General features: G+C 41.3%; 1 protein-coding gene across 11 annotated transcripts in view; it reads right to left on the bottom strand.

Moving 5' to 3' along the window:
- The window catches only part of LOC111853501 (ras/Rap GTPase-activating protein SynGAP-like), a 90,483-nt gene that overhangs the window by 54,146 nt on the left and 16,658 nt on the right, over window positions 1–19,679 (bottom strand). For 9 of the 11 annotated variants that reach the window (XR_002840466.2, XM_023830448.2, XM_023830453.2 and 6 more), the window contains exons 2-3: window positions 17,048–17,196; window positions 8,004–8,109 (exon numbers count right to left, since the gene is read on the bottom strand). Coding sequence is in view for 10 of the 11 variants with exons in the window: in XM_023830448.2 (XP_023686216.2) it covers window positions 8,004–8,109; window positions 17,048–17,196 (255 nt within the window). In the remaining variant the exon portion in view is untranslated. Of the gene's footprint in view, window positions 1–8,003; window positions 8,110–13,523; window positions 13,542–14,364; window positions 14,551–17,047; window positions 17,197–19,679 lie in introns of those variants that run through there. The other 2 variants (XM_023830451.2, XM_023830452.2) reach the window with 2 other exon arrangements.

Raw genomic sequence — 19,679 nt, 5'->3', positions numbered from 1 at the left:
CCGAAGGAGCACTAGCCACAAGGCAGTCGATGCCCTGGATGGGATGTCAGTCAATCCCAGTTTCAACATTTATTAACTTCTTTTATTGTTTTAGTTACTATCCTATTACATTCCATGGTATAAAGCCATGCAATACAGACATTTCTTTAGACAAAAGTATAATAATAGATGCATAGTGTAATGAATACAGTTTGTTTCAGGTGCTGAGCCTTCACTACTAGAAATACTGTATGATATTCCGACAGTATGTTTAAATAGCTGCACATCACATTAAAACATGAGAATGTAGCTGAACGATTTGCAAACTTTCACGAGAAATGGTGCGTATGGGGAGAGGCCATTAAGAGACCTTAAAGGAGCAGAACTGCCTGTGCTGTGTCACCATTTGTGGCTCGTCATGCTGCAAATGTTTCGAGGCAGCGGCGGAGGGAAAATACAATGGGGAGCCTGCTGTTAGAAGGTCTGGGAGAGAGGCAGGATGATACGAAGGGATTAAATGTACGTCTCAAGGGAAATGAGTAAAAGGCTAAAGTGATGAGCTCATATAATTCACCAAGAAGCATTTGAAGGTATAGGAAAAATTTAATTAAACATGTATAAAGAAATGTATTGATAAAAGATACTGTATGAAGTACAATTTATAAAAACATAATACGTTTTTCAAACAGCAAAGCAAGATCATTTAAACATGAGAATATGTGGTACTACTGTATGTCTTTTATTTTGTCATTTACTGCAGTTGAAATTTTGCCAGAAGCTTGTTTTGTTATACAATCCCCCCCCCCCCCACCACACACACAGACACACGCACGCACACACACACACGCATGCACACACACACACACACATACACACACACACCCAGTTAACCCTTAACAGTTTGGTACAGCTTGGACAACACAGCCAATGATTTGGATGCAACCAGTTCACATTTCTCAGTGTGGAAGGGAGAGAAATCGCTGTCTCCTGTTTCCATGACAACCACAAGCCTACGATTTAGACCTTTCAACCTGTAACACTATTGAGAGGGGACTGGGTCTAAAAACTGGGGAGAAGAGAGGCAGAAACGTGGAAAGTGTGAGGAGGTAGGGAATCAAATTAAGAGAAAACCAAACGAGAGAGGTGACAGAAGTCTCTAGTACTCCAGCTCTTCCAATTAATGTATTACTCATTCGTGAACATCTCCCTGTCTCCATTCTCTTTGTCTGTCTTTCTGTCTCTTTCCTTCTGCGGTCTCTCTCTCTTGACTCTCTCTCCCTGCCCATATTTCTTCTCTCATGTTCCCTCTCTGTTTAGCGGTCTCTGTCGGTGCTCTATAATTATTACCATGGTTACCATCAGATCAGTGATTTGATTCTAGCCTTTATAGATTTTTTTGTTCTCTTCATTAAACTTTATTTCTGTGTCCCCCTGTTCTTTATCAGTGAAAATATATATTCTTCCATTATTTTAACATTGAAAAGCAAAATATAAATAAAATTACCTATTACCAAGTGAAGGTGGGTAAAAGATTGTGACAGCTGGGTACATATTTTATAATGAAGGCATTTCATTTGGTATTCAACCATCACTGGTGTGAATACCAAATTCTGCCCATTGCATTTCCTTCCAGTCCTCTCCATGATCTCCTGGGTCATGGGCACAAATCAGCAGAGCTGCATATAGATGTGAGGGAGAGATATATGCTGCCCCGTTGAGACCAAAGAGCCAATGTTGTGCTTACAGTTTGCTTGTGTCATGCATAGTCATTAACTTTCAGCACTTCACTGCAAGAAGATACAGCATTTGCCATCCATTAAGTTTTTTTGTGTGTTGTGTTTTATCCTGAACAAAAATGTACACCAGCAATGTGAATGCCTTAAATTCCAAGCAATTTGGATTGCCTGTGTTCATTAATCATAATTTCCACTGTAAAATGACGTCTGGATGGATGACTGTAGCTGTTGTAACAGATTCGAAGGCTCAGATATTTACCCTCCATCACAACAGGATTCACAAGCCAAATTATTTGAACACTGCTCTGAAATCAGCGTTATGGACCATGATTTGTTGGCATCTGTAAGGCTAATAATAAAGACTGATTGTTCAGGGGAGACAGAGGCCCTGTGCTTTAGAAAATCATACCTCTCACTCATGAGAAATGTTGACACCTGCTTCACAGCCGGCCTCAATAAATGCAGCCTTGATGGACAACGGGTGCAGAATACAAATGACTGATATTTCATCCTTGTTATGGAATGTGGCCATTTTCACTGATAAAATTAGCAGTAGTCTAACAGGACCTTCTGGTTAACAGGGATTATACAAGTAAAAATTGCTTTCTGAGGGCCACATAAAGCTTTTGCTTTGCATTTATCTAAATATCTGAGCACTAACCAAAAGTACTAGACATCTTCAAATTCAATTACCTTTAAGCTGAAACAAGGTATATGCAATTGCTGATATTCTTCTGAAATATCACAAGATTTTCATATCTGCCCAAGCAAGATGGTCACCATGGACTAGGTGCACCTGATTTCTGCACATGGACAAGTAATTGTCATACCAGTTCTTCACAGGACACACACCTTGTACTTTAAAACTATGTGAAATTAAACGTATTACTAAAAGATATTAGAATTTTAGAATTTTTCTTCTGCAGTTTTGGTGTGTTTCATTGGGCTACTATTTTAGCTGAATCACATATTGTCAGTGTGACACTGTGGCTTTGGGGATAGGGACCCCAGAATGACGACAGCCACACTCTTGTTACAAATACAGCGTCCCTAGAGCTGTAGTCTGGCTGTGTGTGGGTTGTTCAGCAGCTGTGGAAAAAGCCAACACATGCATTAAAATACCAGCCTGGACATCTGAATTACATCCTCAGTAATTAGCATGATTGATCCATCATAGGGTCTTAGGGGTCTTTATAAACTATGCATATATGTAGTTTGTGTGGGTGTATACTTATATATACACACACTTGCAACCATGCACACATACACACACACACACGCAGCCACCCACACATGGAAGCAATCCTATCATCCTACCACTGACGGAATCATGTGAACTGGCTGTTGGAAACATCGACAGAAAACCACACCTCTATCCACATACTCCATGTTAAACAGGACAAATGGAAGTATATTCAATATAAGCATCACTAGAAGAATTGTTATAGTTGTCTTGGTACACACTAGTCATACCCCATGTATGCATGAATTCTCTCTGGTTATCACAAGTACTAGCGTCATGTGTGTTGTGAATCGTTGAGAAGCAGACTGACATTTCACGTGAGGGTCTTTTTGGGCAGAAAGCTTCTTCACTCAGACATAAAATGGCAAAATAGCATTTGAGGTTCATATAGGGAATTCAAGAGATCTTTTCTGGATCTATTCATGCCCATCCTTAACCAAGTATGCACAGCTATGCTGAAGAGAATCAGGTAAACACAGACGGCAAAACCTCCATCCCCCTCAAAGCCAAATTTAAACCGAGACACATTTGAGGTCAGGGCAAACAAGCACCTTGATGACCACTAGCATTCAGGTCACACCATTAAGATTTCTGCGTCTTCTGCCATTAGCGTAGCACAAAGGACTCAGCAGCCTGCACACAAATAAAGGAGGGATGTATGTGGGAATTTCAAAGAGGAAGAATGTGATTTAAGTACAAAGATGTGCACTAATAGCAACCCCCCAAAATCAACCCAACAAAACTAATGGAGATCCCCAAGGGAAGGTCTCCGATCCATAAAAGCTACTGTACATCCCTTTAACAACCGGAGGGTGAAGGAATGATATAACAGACTCTACCCCTCATCCCAGAGTGAGCGCACCAGATGGTGCCTGGACTTGAAAGGAGGTTGAATGTGGTCTGCATATACAGAACATGTAAGGAACAAGGCATATCTCTTCCCACTTAGCGCCTGGTATTTCACTCTAATGCTATTAGGGTTTAAATGGGTGAAGACCCATTAATGGAAAAAGCCACAGTCTGGCAGCCTTCAGGAGCTCTCTCGTTATCTACAGGCATTCAGGGGAAAGATATGGCTCAAAACTGTGACGTTCACTTAATTAAGCCCACAAAAGTCAGTCAGGTGGGATGAACGTCAGAAACAGTTCCCTGGGGAGCCAAGTCACGCACGCCCACCCAAACCAGATGACTGCAACAGAACAACAAGAATGCAGTGAGTATATTTGCTGACAGGGCATTGCGCAGCTAGGAGAGGTAAAGCTCTGACTGAACCAAAAGGAGGCCCCAAACTGCTTAAAGACTCTGGTTTGTGGCAGTCACAATGACATTGCCTCAAGAGGAACTGTGCTGGGTTAAATCAGCCACAACCTGCCACTTGCCGTGACACGGGCCCAGCCGAGTTCAGCCCTGGGCCTATCAAAGCCTTCCAGAGCTGCCTTTGCTCAACATGTCATGATGCCAAAATGTTTGCGTCGACTGCTGTGTTAAAGCCTCCCTTTGGGTAGCATTCTAAGAAGGGGAAGTGACAAGCACAAACGTCACAGGCTCTACAAACAACCAACATTCTGGACTCGGGATACACTTTCCTCATGTAGAACTATCAGTAATGCTGAGACCTAACCTCATATAATTCCTCCAAATTGTGAAGCACTATTATCCTTAAGGTCAGCTGTCACTTTCCCTTTGCCTAATTAGTATTTTAACAAGTGAAGAAACCCATGCTCCAATCTCGCATCACATATTGTTTTAAAACATACAACTACATACAAAATTTAAATATCCTTGTTAAAAATGATCATTCATGCACAGGAATTTCCCTCTGGGATAAATAAAAGTTATCAAATCTAATCTAGCCTCCAAATTTGAAGCTAAACAACACACTTCAAAGAGCTTCAGTATGTTCTTCATAAGGCCACCGTGTCGATGAAGTCAAATGTCACGTTTCTGAAGTCAAACAAACCAAATCCGGGAAGAACAGCAAGTAGACAACTCTGCGACTGGAAGCCAGCATGCAGCACAAAGATGCGTGTCACAGACCATGACCAGCACTGAATTTGTTCGTGAGCCCCGCTCGCAGCCAACATTACTGAAGATCACGCAATGACTCAGCACTTCCTTGCCAAGGCTCAGGCCAACCTTGGCTGGATTTGCAGCTCCTTTAGCTGTAAAAAAAAAAGCATTTTCCCACAGTTATGGAATCAAATCAATCTGCAGAGCTTGTCGTTGAAAAAAAAAAAAACAAATGTCTTCTCAATGCTACATCATCATGACAGGGCTAACATTAAAAAATGGTTTTGGTGTTTGTCCCATCAGTAATGTATTGGGAATGATATGACTGAAACATGTCCCTCCCAAAAGAAGCCTAGGAGATAGTCGGGTACTAGGACAGACCAAGGCCTCTGAGTGCCCTTTTGGAAACGTGTACTTGTCATAAGTGTTCTTCAGGGATGAATAAAGAGTCAACATTTCTCGTTACGTTATTAATGGCCTTTTGAAGGGAGCTGAAGGAGCCCAGGCCTGCGGAAATGTGAGGAGCTCAGCAGATCGCCCTTTGAATGGAGCACCACAAAAGCCCCTTTCCCGAGCAGCACACATTACTCATGCTGCTTCCATCCATTAGTCCCGAGTGCTACTCGTGAATCTTTACACGAACGAGCAAGAAGTGACCAACTAGACGAACGTTGTGGATGCCATGGCTATACAAGCTGTCTCCTGACAAGATACCTTCACATCTCAGCCTTTATTCCTTAAAGGTAGCACCCACAGAATTAGACTAAGATCATTAGCTTCTTCTGGACCAAACTTTATAACAAAACCATAAGTTTGAATTCATCATCATCATCATGACACTGATAACAATCAAATATATTGCTTGGTTATCACAGCTACATATTCTTCTAGCCACCTACGCAACCTTAAGGACACCAAATAGGCCAGAGATGAGTAGTTTTAAACTTTATTTCATAACCATAATCATTATTTTTTTTATCACTTCCTTCCAAAGTCATACAGCTGTACATAAATACTATTCTTTAATAACTATTCCAACCATCTTCTCGTCTTCTAAAACCAATTATCTAGTACAAGGCTGTGGTATGATGACTATTTCACAGTAATTTTTCACCCTATCCTTAACACTGCTATACACATCTATAAGTGGTACTGATGCAAATTTATATACATGGACTGGGAAACTAATGGATTGTGGTTCACAAAAAGCCCAACCATGAATGTTTGAATCAGAATTGCAATCAGCCTTTACTTGGCCAAATACTTGGCATGAAAAAGACCTATTCTGTTGTGTTTGGTTCTCAGTCAGAACATCTCATGGGATGCATGGTGCACTGCAGAATGATAAACAAGTGCACACAATTCTTACCCTGAATGGGAGTGTAGTATCGCCAAAAATACTGCCATCCATATCCACAGAGTTAGTATTTTCACTTTTGTGTCGTTGGAATGCTTTATTAGTAAAACAGATACCCTTCTAGATTGCATCAACTGTAGTTGCATGATTGTATAACATTGTGTACATGATGTAAATGTACTATAATCATTATTTTACAAGAATAAAACGTGAACCTAAAATACTGGCCATCACCAAATCTGAAATGCCAATATGCTGTTTAGTCTACTGGAATCACACCCCACTAATTAAAGGAGCTACTGGAATTACCGCACATACTGTAGTACTTATGAAGCAGCGTCAACAATTAAATAATCTGTTTGAAAACCTGTCTTGGGGTCACTCAGTGCAGTTATGGCCTGGAAACCGCCTGGGATGTTATGAAATCTATTCGCCAGGACTTTGTCATGCAGGAGAACCTGCATCGTGTGAAGTAAATGTGGAAATTAGGGCTGCTGGCAGGTAGAAATGCAGATACTACCATCGCACACCACAAAAGAAAAATGTCTTGCATGCATTATGCAAAAATCAATTTTTTTTATCTTTAATATGATTGAATTTCCAACACGGCATCGGTAATATTACTTCTCAGATGAAGGTCCTCCCGATTCACTAACATGCAGTGTTTTATTTACAGTTATCAAAATTCCCAGAGGAAGATGACTTGAATATTGAGTGTGATTTGCATTTGAGCACAGTTCTATCTATATATGTCCACTATCATCAAATCAGTTTGTGTTTTGCCAGGAATTATGTTGCAATGAGTGTGTTAAAAATGTGGAGTGTGTTAAAAATTTTATAAATTGCAGTTAAAATAATAGTTTAGATTGAGAGAAACATACAAACAATGCACTTTTAACATCCAGCTTTGACTTGTTTAAAGTATTGGTTTCTCCTCTGTGTGTTTCTGTGTTTAAATTTTGCAAAGAAATACTAAGGGTATATCAGAGCATGAGTGTTAACGCAAGCTAAATGAATATGGAACCGATGTCTGATTCATGATAGCATCTGTTCCTCTTCTTGGCTCTGTTGGGAAGGTATGTCATCGACGTGGTTTGCCCCAGCACCAGTGAGTGGGAGATATCTCAGTGTCTCCTGCTTCAATATTACCTCCAAGCTTTAACATCATTTTCCCAGCAATTGCTCTTGATCAGACTATTGCATGGTCTTTAATTAAATGATTTATACATCTAGATACTGAATGAGAATTTTTTTATATGAAGATAATTGAAAGTAATCTATATAGGGAATATAACATGTATCGGGAGTCTGAATGTATAACTGCGGTAGCCCTTATGGACTTGAAATGACCACCTTCTGATCTCTATTCCTGGTCCCTAATTACAGTGCTTAAGAATCAGCTGCCTTGCAAAACACAGGAAAAGCTGGATTCCACTGAAGAACACTCGTCTGTCTGTCCTTTTAACACACACCAAAATTGGCTGCTGTTATTTAACAACAGAGAGTGTTTATTTCAGTCTTCCCACAGTGCCCTGCCTACCCATCATTTTGAGAATCTGTTTTTGATGAAGAACTGGGACAAGTGCAATGCGTGCCGGCAGCACTGGGAAAGCAGGTGCTGCCTCTGCGGGTGGGACAACCCCTACCCCCCCCCCCCCCCCATCCCCAGGTCGCTCACCGATCTCGGGGTGATGCCTCCCCTCGACAGGCACACTGACAGTCCTCCGCAGAAGCTTGTTTCTGTGCGATTCTGTGCGACGCTCCCGCATCAGCAGAGGGTGTACCTGCAGGTCAGGGGCAGAGAGAGGGAAAGAGGGCACTGGGTTAGCTAATCGCTATGCTTGAAACATGGGTGGCTGGGACATGGGGTTCCCCCTGAACCACTAACCATGTCGTAATTTGTTTCTAATAAACAAGTGTAGACTCCTCAGCTATACCCAACACCTCCTACACCTGCCATGAAGGATCATAAACAGAGGGTGGGCTGCCCCTTGGTTCACGCTGATGTGAGCCAACAGGCAGTTTATACAGTGCAGGTCAAACAGGGCCATGCAGGGAAGCTGGCAACAGCAGACAGAGGAGAACGTCTCTCAATGCAGAAAACCCAGACTCCTGCCCGTCACAACAAAAGCAGAATCAATTCTCGACCTCCCAGTCACAGTTATCTAACGACATACCCTAGTTATCTAACAACATAGACAACAGCTGTCGTTATTCCACTGTCATGGCAGAACAAGGCCATGAAATATTTGGTTCCTGCTGTTTTTCTATAATTTTCAACAGACCTAATCATAATAAACCATGAAAGATTCAGCCTCACTATATATCTGAAAGCATTTCATCAAAGGTAGTCATCACCATTTTGATTTTTTTTCTATGACAGATTAAACGTAGTGTTTCCACACAATAGGGAACCATTGTCTGTCACTATTTATACATTTTCCTCAACTCATCAATCTGAATCGAAAAGCATTTTGTGTTTGCACTGCACTGCCATTAATATTTCATTATTCTATTACTAATAATATACAATGCCTTTCCGTTAAGGGAAGGTGCAAGCAAGGGATTAGGCAAGTTTTCATTTAACTTTTGATTTGAATGGTAGTTGGGCGAATGTATTTTCTATCAAAATTAATTACATTCAATTTGAATTAAGATCATATTGCTCCTCAAAATTGTACTTCTATAGCTGCAAAGATTAATTGTACTTTTGCTTCTCTGTGAGCAACATTATTTCGTCACATATGCGTTTTATCACAAACTCGCAGCCAACACAACGTTCTTTATGCGGGCCAGTGGAAAAGCAAGCAGAACCGAACGGATCCCAGTTGCAGTTCTGCATGCTAAAGGGGCGGCAGCTCCCACTCTAAGACCTGCATCAAATTCCCTATTGGCTGAGCCCCCTACAGAAAAATGTAATCTGTGGACTGGCACCTATCCAGAATTCTGAGTATTGGTTCCAGCTCGTCTATAACGTTATCCTTTGGGATGTACGGCAATTATTAACAATGGATGTGAAAATGAATTTACTTAATAGGTTTAATTTTAGATAAACCATAAGCAATTTTATTGTGGCAATCCATTTACACGTCACATCACAATGGTCTTTACAAGACAATTACCCCCATTCATTAATATTGTCTTAAGTCATCTCATTCTCTGAAAGCGCAAAGACAGAAGTACACTCAAATACACAGACAGACACACACCAGCAATACAACTGTCAACACTTTCACATATCCTAGCATTTCATGCTGTCAACAATAACTATGAGAGGAAGGCCAATGAAAATTACAGTGAGTCATGTTTCAAGAGGATTAATCTGTTGCACTTTTTTGTTGTTGATTTAGTCTTTACACATTGACACCTCCATGACAACTTACAAGTGTAACTGTATTCAAGTTACGGGCACATTCCAAGAAGATGACAAAGGGGCCAACCAGTATATCTGCCCTAAAATTTATATTATTAATTTATATGTGGGCCACTAAATATACAACAGCAGTGTTTAGTCCTTGAGGAGGGTATCAGTTTCAAAAGAATGATCGATTCTAAACTGAGATCTGATCAAAAGCTAATTTTTTCCCTTTATTGATGGATACAGAGCTGTGCGAAAATTTCCAGCAGTACCACAATGTCCCAGTGGAGGCATTTGCGCACCCATCTGTTGAGCATGTGGCAAAGCCCATACTTGCGTACCAAAGGGGTACATCTGAGCTCCCAAACGAGGAAGGAAAGACTGCCAATCAGAAATCAAGTGACACCTGTGGGACACAGTCATATTAACGCTTCCAAACATTCACAATACAAATAAATTCAGCTTAAAATAATGCGTCAACAAAAAACAGAACAGAATAAAGAAACCAATTAGTCACCAAATCGGAATATGTTGTACATTACAGCCACTGAACATTATCTTTTATGTAAATTGAACCAACAAACATCCAGCTGCATAAATGACTCATTAAGTAAAATGCAGGACTGTGTGCAGAGCAAATCATGCAGAGTAAGGGCAGCAAGGGCCCTGCAAGCAAATGACGCTATTCAACGTAATAATGGATAATCATTAAGAACAAAAACTGCTGTTTGACTGTGACAAGGCCTCCGAGCAATACCGACTGAGAATACCAGTCTAAGGCTGTGGGCGGATCCACCGTTCCCGTTACGCTGGTTGTCTGCGGTATCGGCTGCGATTTGCATATTTAATTGCATGCTGCATGCTGAAGTATTAAATGCGACGTGTTTCAAGAAGCCAAAGTGTCTGAGAAGGAAACACAGCTGCCTGGAAACCTGGCACAGAGAGAAAGCCAAAGCACAGCACGGGCAGGCTTGTCTGTCATGAAGGGGCGCCATCAAACTTTCATAAACAAACATCATCAAGCATCAAAGGAGATTCTATGGCAGAAGTGTCTCCCATAGGAGATGCTACAATGGCCGTCGCATCCACTTCGTTAACAAGCCTGTAAAAAGGCACTATTAGACTCAGCCCTCTTCTTGTTTCTGCCCTTATTTGAGAGCAGTCAGCCATCTATAATAGCAACATTTTGTGACTATTTGCTAAGTGATGCATTATGATTATGATGCATCTCTACAAGGACAAGTTGTGTTTCGCTTAACTCTGGCATGTGAAAGGTTGGGTGGCATGGTGGTGCAGTGGTTAGCACTGTTGCCTCATACCTCTAGGACCCCCCACCGCCCAACCCCCACAATCCAAAAACATTGGTTAATTGGACTTATTAAATTGCCTGTAGTTGTGAATGAGTGGTGTATGATTGTGCTCTGTGAAGGGTTGGCACCCCATCCTGGGTTGCTCCCTGCCATTCACCCATAGGCTCCAGACCCCCCAAAACCCTGCATAGGACAAGCATTACGGGAAATGGATGGATGTCAAAGGTCCCTGTATACATGTAATCAAGCACATTTTCTTGTTTTCTTTCCCAATGAGATGGGGGCAAGTGCCCCAAACCAGTTCATGGTAACTCTGAAAGGCCTACAGGTCTGAAACAGGTGAGAGCACCAGCAGAAAGCAAGAAGGTCAAGTTTCAGCTCAGAGCCGAGTCTCTTTAATTACCTCGTCGAATAAATCATTAGTCACAATTAGGACAAGTGTGCTCACAGCGCTCAGATTTATGACATGGAGACACCTGCAGGACTGTCAGGCTGTGTCTTCCTTGGGGGAGCTTCTTCAGGAGCTGTTGTGTAGTCTGGATTAATTACGTTCATCGCTCACAGTGGTGAGACAGATTACGTAACAAGGAATCCCGATTCTGAGTGACTTCCTGAATCAGCACTGAGAGACCCTCATCCTGGCAGAGGTCATAAGGGGCCATTGATCTTTCTAGATTGCTAATCTGGCATAAAAGACGGATGTTTCTAAGCAGGTCACAAGCATTTCAGACCAAAATCCAGCCCCTGAAGCTGATGCATTTTTATTCCCACTCCAACGAAAGCAGTCAGCCTTCAAATCCTGAGATGTCCGAACCCTCGCCCAGGGGGCTTTTGTTTTTGGGCCGGTTCTAAATGGCTGGTGTCAGGGAAAACCAAGAGGACAGCGGGAGAAGCAGCTGGGTGGTTCTGTTTCATAGGACCCAATTACTGGGTTTAATTTAATCGGTTCCAGGCCATAGACCAGAACCCACCGACAATCACCAGAGATGACAAAAGACCGCAGGACAAAGAAAGCTACAAGAAAAAAAAACCTTTAAACTGGGTTTAATTTTGCACTGATAAAGCATCAGAAGTTTCTCGTGATAAGAACATTTCACCTGCCATTACAATATTTTAAATGTGGTTATTTACATTTACAGTTTTCATTTTATTTGCAGTTACGTGCATGTTTTTATAGGTTAAACCGTTATATTTCAATGTGCAGTAAAGGGCATACTACACTATATCATGGAAGATGTATAGTCCACATAAGGTGGGTTTGTTGGTTAAGTCCCCAGGTTACAAACAAGATCCATTCTCTAAGTCTGTCTGAAAGTCGTATTTGTAGGTAAGTCGGGAAAAATAATGCAGTAAAAATAATAAGAAGAATTATACAGTAATAATAAAAGTATATTACTCCACTACAAACCTAACCTACATCAGAAGTGTTGTGATAGTTTGCAAACCCTACAGACTATTTCCAAGGTAATAAAACTGTTACATAGATGTAAATGCGTGTGTAAACTTGCCCCAAATTGAGAACCTCACTCTATCCAGCTGACTAAATTTGGTAACCTTGGTGTACACATATTTCACTCTTTTTTCGGAGAAGAGACGTGCCCCAACCATAGATTGCTTCATTGTTTATTCTGGTCGTTATTACCTCGTTTTCAAAACAAGAAAAAACAACGGAAGCAATATAATAACAGAAGTAGCTTCATCTTTGAGGCTAGAGAAAATGCTGAAAACGAAGTGGAAAGTAGAGGTATCCCCCCACTTATACACTGAATAAATTCCGCGAAATTGCTCCTGGAGACAAATGGGCTCTTTGAACACAAAGTATTGACGTCATATCCGCAAGCTTTGTGTTTGAGGAACTATGAGCGCAAGAAAGGATGGACTTGCATTTCATAAACTAGAAAAACAATATACCACAAACACTGTTGTTTCATAAGTGCACAACATATTCAAAATATAATCGATCTCTAGTTTCCACGCGTACCGCTGGTCAATTCAGTAAATCCAACTAACCGCAGCATGTTTTTGGACTGTGGGGCCGGGAAACCGGAGTGGCCGGCAGAAACTCCATACACATGGAACCTTAGCGGAGACTTGAGCACAGGTCCCAGAGGTGCAATACAACAGCGGTAACCACTGCACCACCACGCCCATATGAAGGATCGTTCAAACAACCAAATGCATAAATAAAATTACCAATAAATAATTAAAACAGGGGAAAATGTTAATATATTTATGCTAACATTTCTTATAATTTATTGTCACATTTTACAATCTATTAATGCACACATTTCATATTATTTACTGCAAGAAACCACCAAGTATTTATTTGTGTGTAGTTGATTTATTTAATACAGTTCGAATAATCGTTCCATACAAATGGGCTCATCTCGTGAATCCAGTAAACACGACCCTATTTGAACGCACCATAGAATACTTGCAACAACAAAAGCAATAACAGAGGCCAAATGGAACGTGGCCATATTTTGCACATGCAACACAAATCTGAACATTGAACAGCTTGAACTCAAACCTTTTAGAACAGTTGAACTTGAACTCTTGAGTGCTGCCCTACTTTTACACTATGAGGGCTGTCGTGCTGACTTATGAATCTGAAGCAAAAAGCCCGTACGGCAACCTCTCCTGTTTCCGTGATTCTGTTTGATACTAAAGAACAGCAAACACGGATTAACCCAATATGTACTTAGGCACATATAGAACACATTAAGTTAGACATTCTCCGCTAGAATGACTGGGGGTGTTCATGGATACTTTACTAGCACATGCACTATCACTGTCCGGGAGTTATGTTTATTAGCGTAAGCTGTAGCTAACGCCAGCCACTCCCCCTCATATCCCTGGATACAAGGCATACACCTTAAAGCCCTTCTCCAATTTACTCGTTGGTGCTTTGGAGAAGGATTTACAAAGGCGACGTTCGTCGTTTATCACATGTTTGGGAGGGTCCTGTAAACAGACATTTTCATAGACCGGAAGTGAGCCACCAGCGAAATGGCAGCGCCTGTTGGCGGGAACTTGGAAACTTCCCACGCGCTCAGTGCGTGTCATTCGTAACCCCCTAAAATCAGCATTATATCTGGCCTTAACTCTAGGAAGCGTATTCATTTCAATCATATACGCAGAATCTTGCACGTCAAAGATATCTCGATTATTGCCTGTGACTAGGTACTGTGAGAAGAAGCACAGCTAAACTTAGGAGCAAAGAACAAAGTTTAAGGAGACAGAATAACCAGCAAATCTATACATTTATCACATTGAAAAAATACCATTTAACATTACTTAATTTGGCATTTACTTAACGAATTTGCTGCTTAACTAACACACTTTTCAGGGGATATTGTGTACTGAATTACCTCTCTTCAGATAGGTGGATTCCTGTGCTCTGCCAAATGTCGGCTCCATAAAGGAAAATGGGTGTTTCGGCGTTGTTTGTGTTTTACTTCTTGACGTTGTAATTCAAAAAGACAATCAATTTCTAATTCAGTAAATTAATGCTGTAATAATTCGATGGAGTCATGCATATCACGCAGGATCGTGTTAACTCAGTTTTTTCTAATAGGATTGTAGCAAGTAGCCAATCGCTTCCCTCTGTCTCCCCCTCGTGGGGAAGAACGGAAATGCGCATTTCTGTGAGGCACCTAGTTTTCACCACGTGAATTAGGCCGTGTGAGTCCAAACAGTGAATGAAAAACAATCTTACATGTTGAATGTAATTTGTAGAATTCTTAAAAATAACAAAAGTATTAGGAGAACATTTAAATATAGGCACTTTAAATGTATCGAACAAAAACTGACTGGGATGGATGAATGATAATTTTGTTGGGTTCACTATTAATGAAACCTAAAGCGGGAGTACCTTAAAAAGTAAAAAAAAAAAAAAATGTATTCGGTAACCCGAAAAATCGACTGGTACTCATGAGGCAAACAATCGGAATATGTCTGAATCTCCATGTGACTGGAGAGGGGTAATGACAGATAAGCCGTCATGACTGATTCAAATTCATTGTCACATTATCCCGATGCTTTTGTGAAATGGACAATTACGTGGGAATAAATGTTCAGATTCGTCATTCATCTCTCTCACTACACATAATGTACAAATTTGAGGATCTATTTCAAATCATAGCTTTACGGGTATGGATGACAAGTACTGGCATTATTGCTTTCATTGTGACAATTTTCCTAGCTATACAAGACCGTACTATATAATCCTACGTATGTATGTACTTTATGATTTGCATATTGAAGCTAATGTCATCAGAGGCTATTCTGGGGACACTGGGGGCCCTAAGCAAAAAACTCCCTCCAAAGTACCCCACCCAACGAGGTGAAATTTATGACCGTTATTTTACCATGAAGTCGAAAGTAATTAGATAAACAAAGACAATTTAATAAACACAATTCCTTAATTTTCACTTTACTGTGAAAAACAGAATACACAGATAAAGCAGATTTGTCATTTCAATGTATTACGTAATCGGCCCAGCTCGAGGGCAATCACCTGCCTTGCCTATGCCTCTGAACACCATCATCTAATGCAGGTACATTTTGAAAGTTACTCAAATTAGTTCTCAATTTAGTTTTAGTTTTGCGTCCATAAAGAAATAACTGCACTGTAATCGGAGCCAAATGTAGGGGGGGCCCTGGGCTAAAGTCATTGCTGGGGCCCTAACTGGAGCACAAAATGTTACAACCCAAAAAAAAATTAAAAATCTGGGGCCCCCGCACTACAGCCTAGGTCAGCCCTAGCCAGTTATGCAATAATACACTTAAGCTATATTCGCAGTTTCGCAACATGGTAAAAGTTCAGTGTTTAACTAAGTCAGAGTGGGTTCATTTGAACACCTACGCATATTAAGATCTGATTTGTCACATCCTTTAGCCTGTATATATAAATGATATGTCAGCAGGCATGCCTCCGGCGATAAACAGGTAACGTTTCTCGTCACTCTTTGAATACGCCAAGCACCCCTTACCGGCCCCTGCTCTGTTGTGTCTCTTCAAACACAGATGTGTGTGACTTATCACGCTCACATGTTTCTCAAAGATTAAAGGAGCGGGTGCGATGTTCCGCGGCCGGGAATATCGGCGGCGAGGCAGTGAGTGGTTCGTGTGCCTCTTGAGGAGAACGTGAGGTGGACTCCGTGAGAAATGTGCTGATGTCTGAAGAAGGCGTTTGCAAACTCAACTCCTCCGGCACCTAACATCAGTCAGACTCCTTTTATTTGCCGGAGTATGTTTTAAGTTGTGATTAAAGTGTGCATGAAATGCAGAGGGAATGGAGGACCACTAAAAAAAACTACCCAGAAGGGGAGCAAATCTAAAATATATTCCCAATCAACGTGGTGAAAGGCAATTGTGTATACAATTAATTTTTACAAATATTTCAATGCATTTAAATATACAAAAATAATGGCAATATCTCTTTTTCTCACCCACAATGTTGTACTAAACAACAAGTTTGAGCCACTATATGTTGTACATCTTTTCACAAGTCATTAAATCTATCTCACACACTGTCAGAAAAAAGAGTACCAGTTTGTACCTTTGCCTGTCACTGGGGCTGTACCATCAAGGGTCTGCCAATTGTACCCTAGCTGTAGGTCAACAAACCTTTTAGTCTAATTTAAGAAATGGACTCTGAGGAACATCCCCAAGGTACAAACAACATTACTGTATCCCCAATGGTAGAAAAATGTTCCTCAGAGTCCATTTTGGAACCTTAAAAGGTATATATAACTACACTTAGGGTATTGATATTAGAGGTAGTATTGATCATATTCCAAAGTATTTGTAGAGTGGACGTGACTTTTTAGAAACATATGGTTTTTAGTGCAAATTTTCTAGGGGAAATTGGCATTTCCAATTTTGTCAGAGTTCCCCGCAACCCTCAGTTGTTAACACAGGAGCAACAAACATTCAGGTGAACAGACAGTCAGTCCTAAGCTCCTTCCCTTTGTTAAATGTTGCCAACCTTGTTGTTAAGTCATAATGCAATTGGTAACCTTGTAACAACACGTGACAGCGGCTATGTACCTCTGACAGACGAGCCTCCTCCTGCTCCAACATATAGAGCTGATTCCCAGGCATCATACTGAGGCGTGGGTTCCATCCAGGCCGGTCGTAGGAGGGGGTATGGGCGGGGGGGTGAGCCCGATAGGAGGGGGGGATGGCATACCTCGCATCTGAGAAAGGGAGCAGGAAGGAAGGAGGGAATTTTGTTACAATAAGAACTCAATACGATTCACAGGAAAGTAGTCAAAAATGAAACGTTTTGTGCATAATTCACTGAGCAACTTATAATATGCACATGCAAAAGGAAAATAAATATTCAAAAGTTCTGAATCCTATATTAAGTGAGAAAGATAATTTTGCCATATGTCAAAGACAATCGTTGAAGCAGTAAACATAAATGCACAAAAATATACACCAGAAACAATAACTGCTCAGTCTAATTGCCAATCCAACGTGCTACGCACTGAACTTAAATCAATAAATGAGTGAGACTGGGAGAAACTGGAGCAGAGGGCTGTAAATTTTGTGCAGCACATGTGAAATGACGATGAATGCTATTCGCATCTAACGGCCGCAGTGCGACGCAGCACATCCTGGAGTATCTGGTACATGTGCATACTTAGCAGGAAGAACGCTGCATGGCACAATCATGCACTTCAGCACCACGGAGAGCGCAGACTCGACTGCTGAGCCGCCGCCGGAACGCGGACGACGGCATCGATATGAGGCGAGATATGTTCCGTCATCAGAGGTGGCTGCCACTGGTTGCTAAGAAGGCCTGGATGTAACATGCCATGTCAGGATTTCAGGAAGCCAGGCTTTGACAAAGGAAACTGCACTGCTGGGTGTGAGTAAGGGCAAGTGATCTTGGCAGGACCCCAGAGCTGAGCGTGTGTGTCTTGCATGGAGATGCAGTGCAGTTCAGGCATGATCCCACTGCGCTGACTCAGCTCCAGGGCACCAGCAGGCAAGCGGGAGTCAGGAAGCTCAGAGATGCACACGGCATTTAGCCCACATCTACGCCCTGATAAGTACTGAGCACTTCATGAGTCTAGACAAGCTCGTCCCAGGGAAACTTAGGACCAATTACGTGATTCTCACTACATACAGCAGGCATATATATGAAATACATCATTTCTGTTTGTAACTGTCATTTATATGGCGTTGGGTACCGTTCACAAACCAACACGGAGGCGCTATGTCAACTTAACTGCATGTTTTTGGAATTTTTGGAAAGTGGAATGTCCGAAGTTAACCCACACAAATGTGGGGAGAGCATGTATGTTTCACATACACAGTTCCAGGCCCGTCATCAAAGCCCAACCTCCCAGTGCCGCCCACTAATCCACTCCATGTATATTGAATAATATGTTTACCTATAACAGCAAAAATGGTTAAGCCTCGATGATCTTTCCATGCGTTTTCAATTATTGCTTATTCAGTGTATATCGTGGTGATTTGGAGCTTTTTCCACCAAAGCCTATCTCAGCATGGATAATAATGTACTCATACAGACACACACACACACACATACACATACACACATTTGTATTCATACCTGTGTGGGGACCATCCATTAATTTCTATGGGCAAAACTCTAATCCCGACAATGACGACCTTAACTACTACCCAGCCCTAACATTGACCATAAGTAACCAAACAAAATACAAGACATCTGGCATTTTTTGTTTATTGATTGCAGTCACAGATTTTTATAAAATCAAGTTTCTCCTTAAGGGACTGAAAAAATGGTCGCCTATACATCAAAATAACAGGTTTTTATCACACTCTGGAGGGATTTGGTCCCCACAATGTAATATATACATGACCCCCCCCCCCCACACACACACACACACACACACACACAGATACACATACTAATGACTATTCAGTTATCAAGTAACCAAAAGTCTCACAGTGTCATCAAACTGGAGCACATGCTGAATCAGTATTGACCATAATACTTTATTTTATGCTGCAAAAGAAACCCTGAAGGATAAATAGCCAAACCAGCTGAAGATGTCCTGCGCCAATGAGGTGACAATTCACATTAGGTGAATGAATTAAAAGCTTCAGCTGTTGCTCTTAAGGCAGGTGGTCCATAAAAATGCTGCGGACTGTGGCTATTTTGCAACATGTTTTGTTTGCGGAGAAGGTTCTTTTTTTATAGGGGGACAGCTAACTGCACCTTGACAGTCACAGGATTCATAACCTCCTGCATCCATGGTCGGTGTCAAAGTTGACCATTTATGGCTATTCGTCACTGATCATAACTCAGCTTGTTGGATGACTGGCCACTATCTCCTGATGCCAACTGTGACAATCCACGTTTTAGAAGCAGCAAAAGTTCTAACTCTGGCTAATTCCTTTGGTCAGTCTCATTGTCTGCTTCACCTCTTCTAGATGTGATTGGCATGATCTTGGTTAGATGCCTTCTTGGGAAATTAGCTGGTAAAGTGGAATGCAGAGTATTTTAATGGCAGCACATGCGGAGAAGAGGAGAATAAAGCTGTGGTGACCATGAAGGTCTTCAGCGGTATAAATGACTTCAAAGGGAAATTGCTTTCAATAAGGCAACTGCTTAATATTGTTTACAGAGTTGGGAAGATTACTTTTAAAATGTAATTGGTTACAGTTTACTAGCTACCCTAAT

The sequence above is a fragment of the Paramormyrops kingsleyae genome, chromosome 23 (assembly GCF_048594095.1).
Source record: "Paramormyrops kingsleyae isolate MSU_618 chromosome 23, PKINGS_0.4, whole genome shotgun sequence".
NCBI classification, from domain to species: Eukaryota; Metazoa; Chordata; class Actinopteri; order Osteoglossiformes; family Mormyridae; genus Paramormyrops; species Paramormyrops kingsleyae.
The sequence above is the reverse complement of the archived record's forward strand: the minus strand, read 5'-3'. Positions and strand labels throughout refer to the sequence as shown.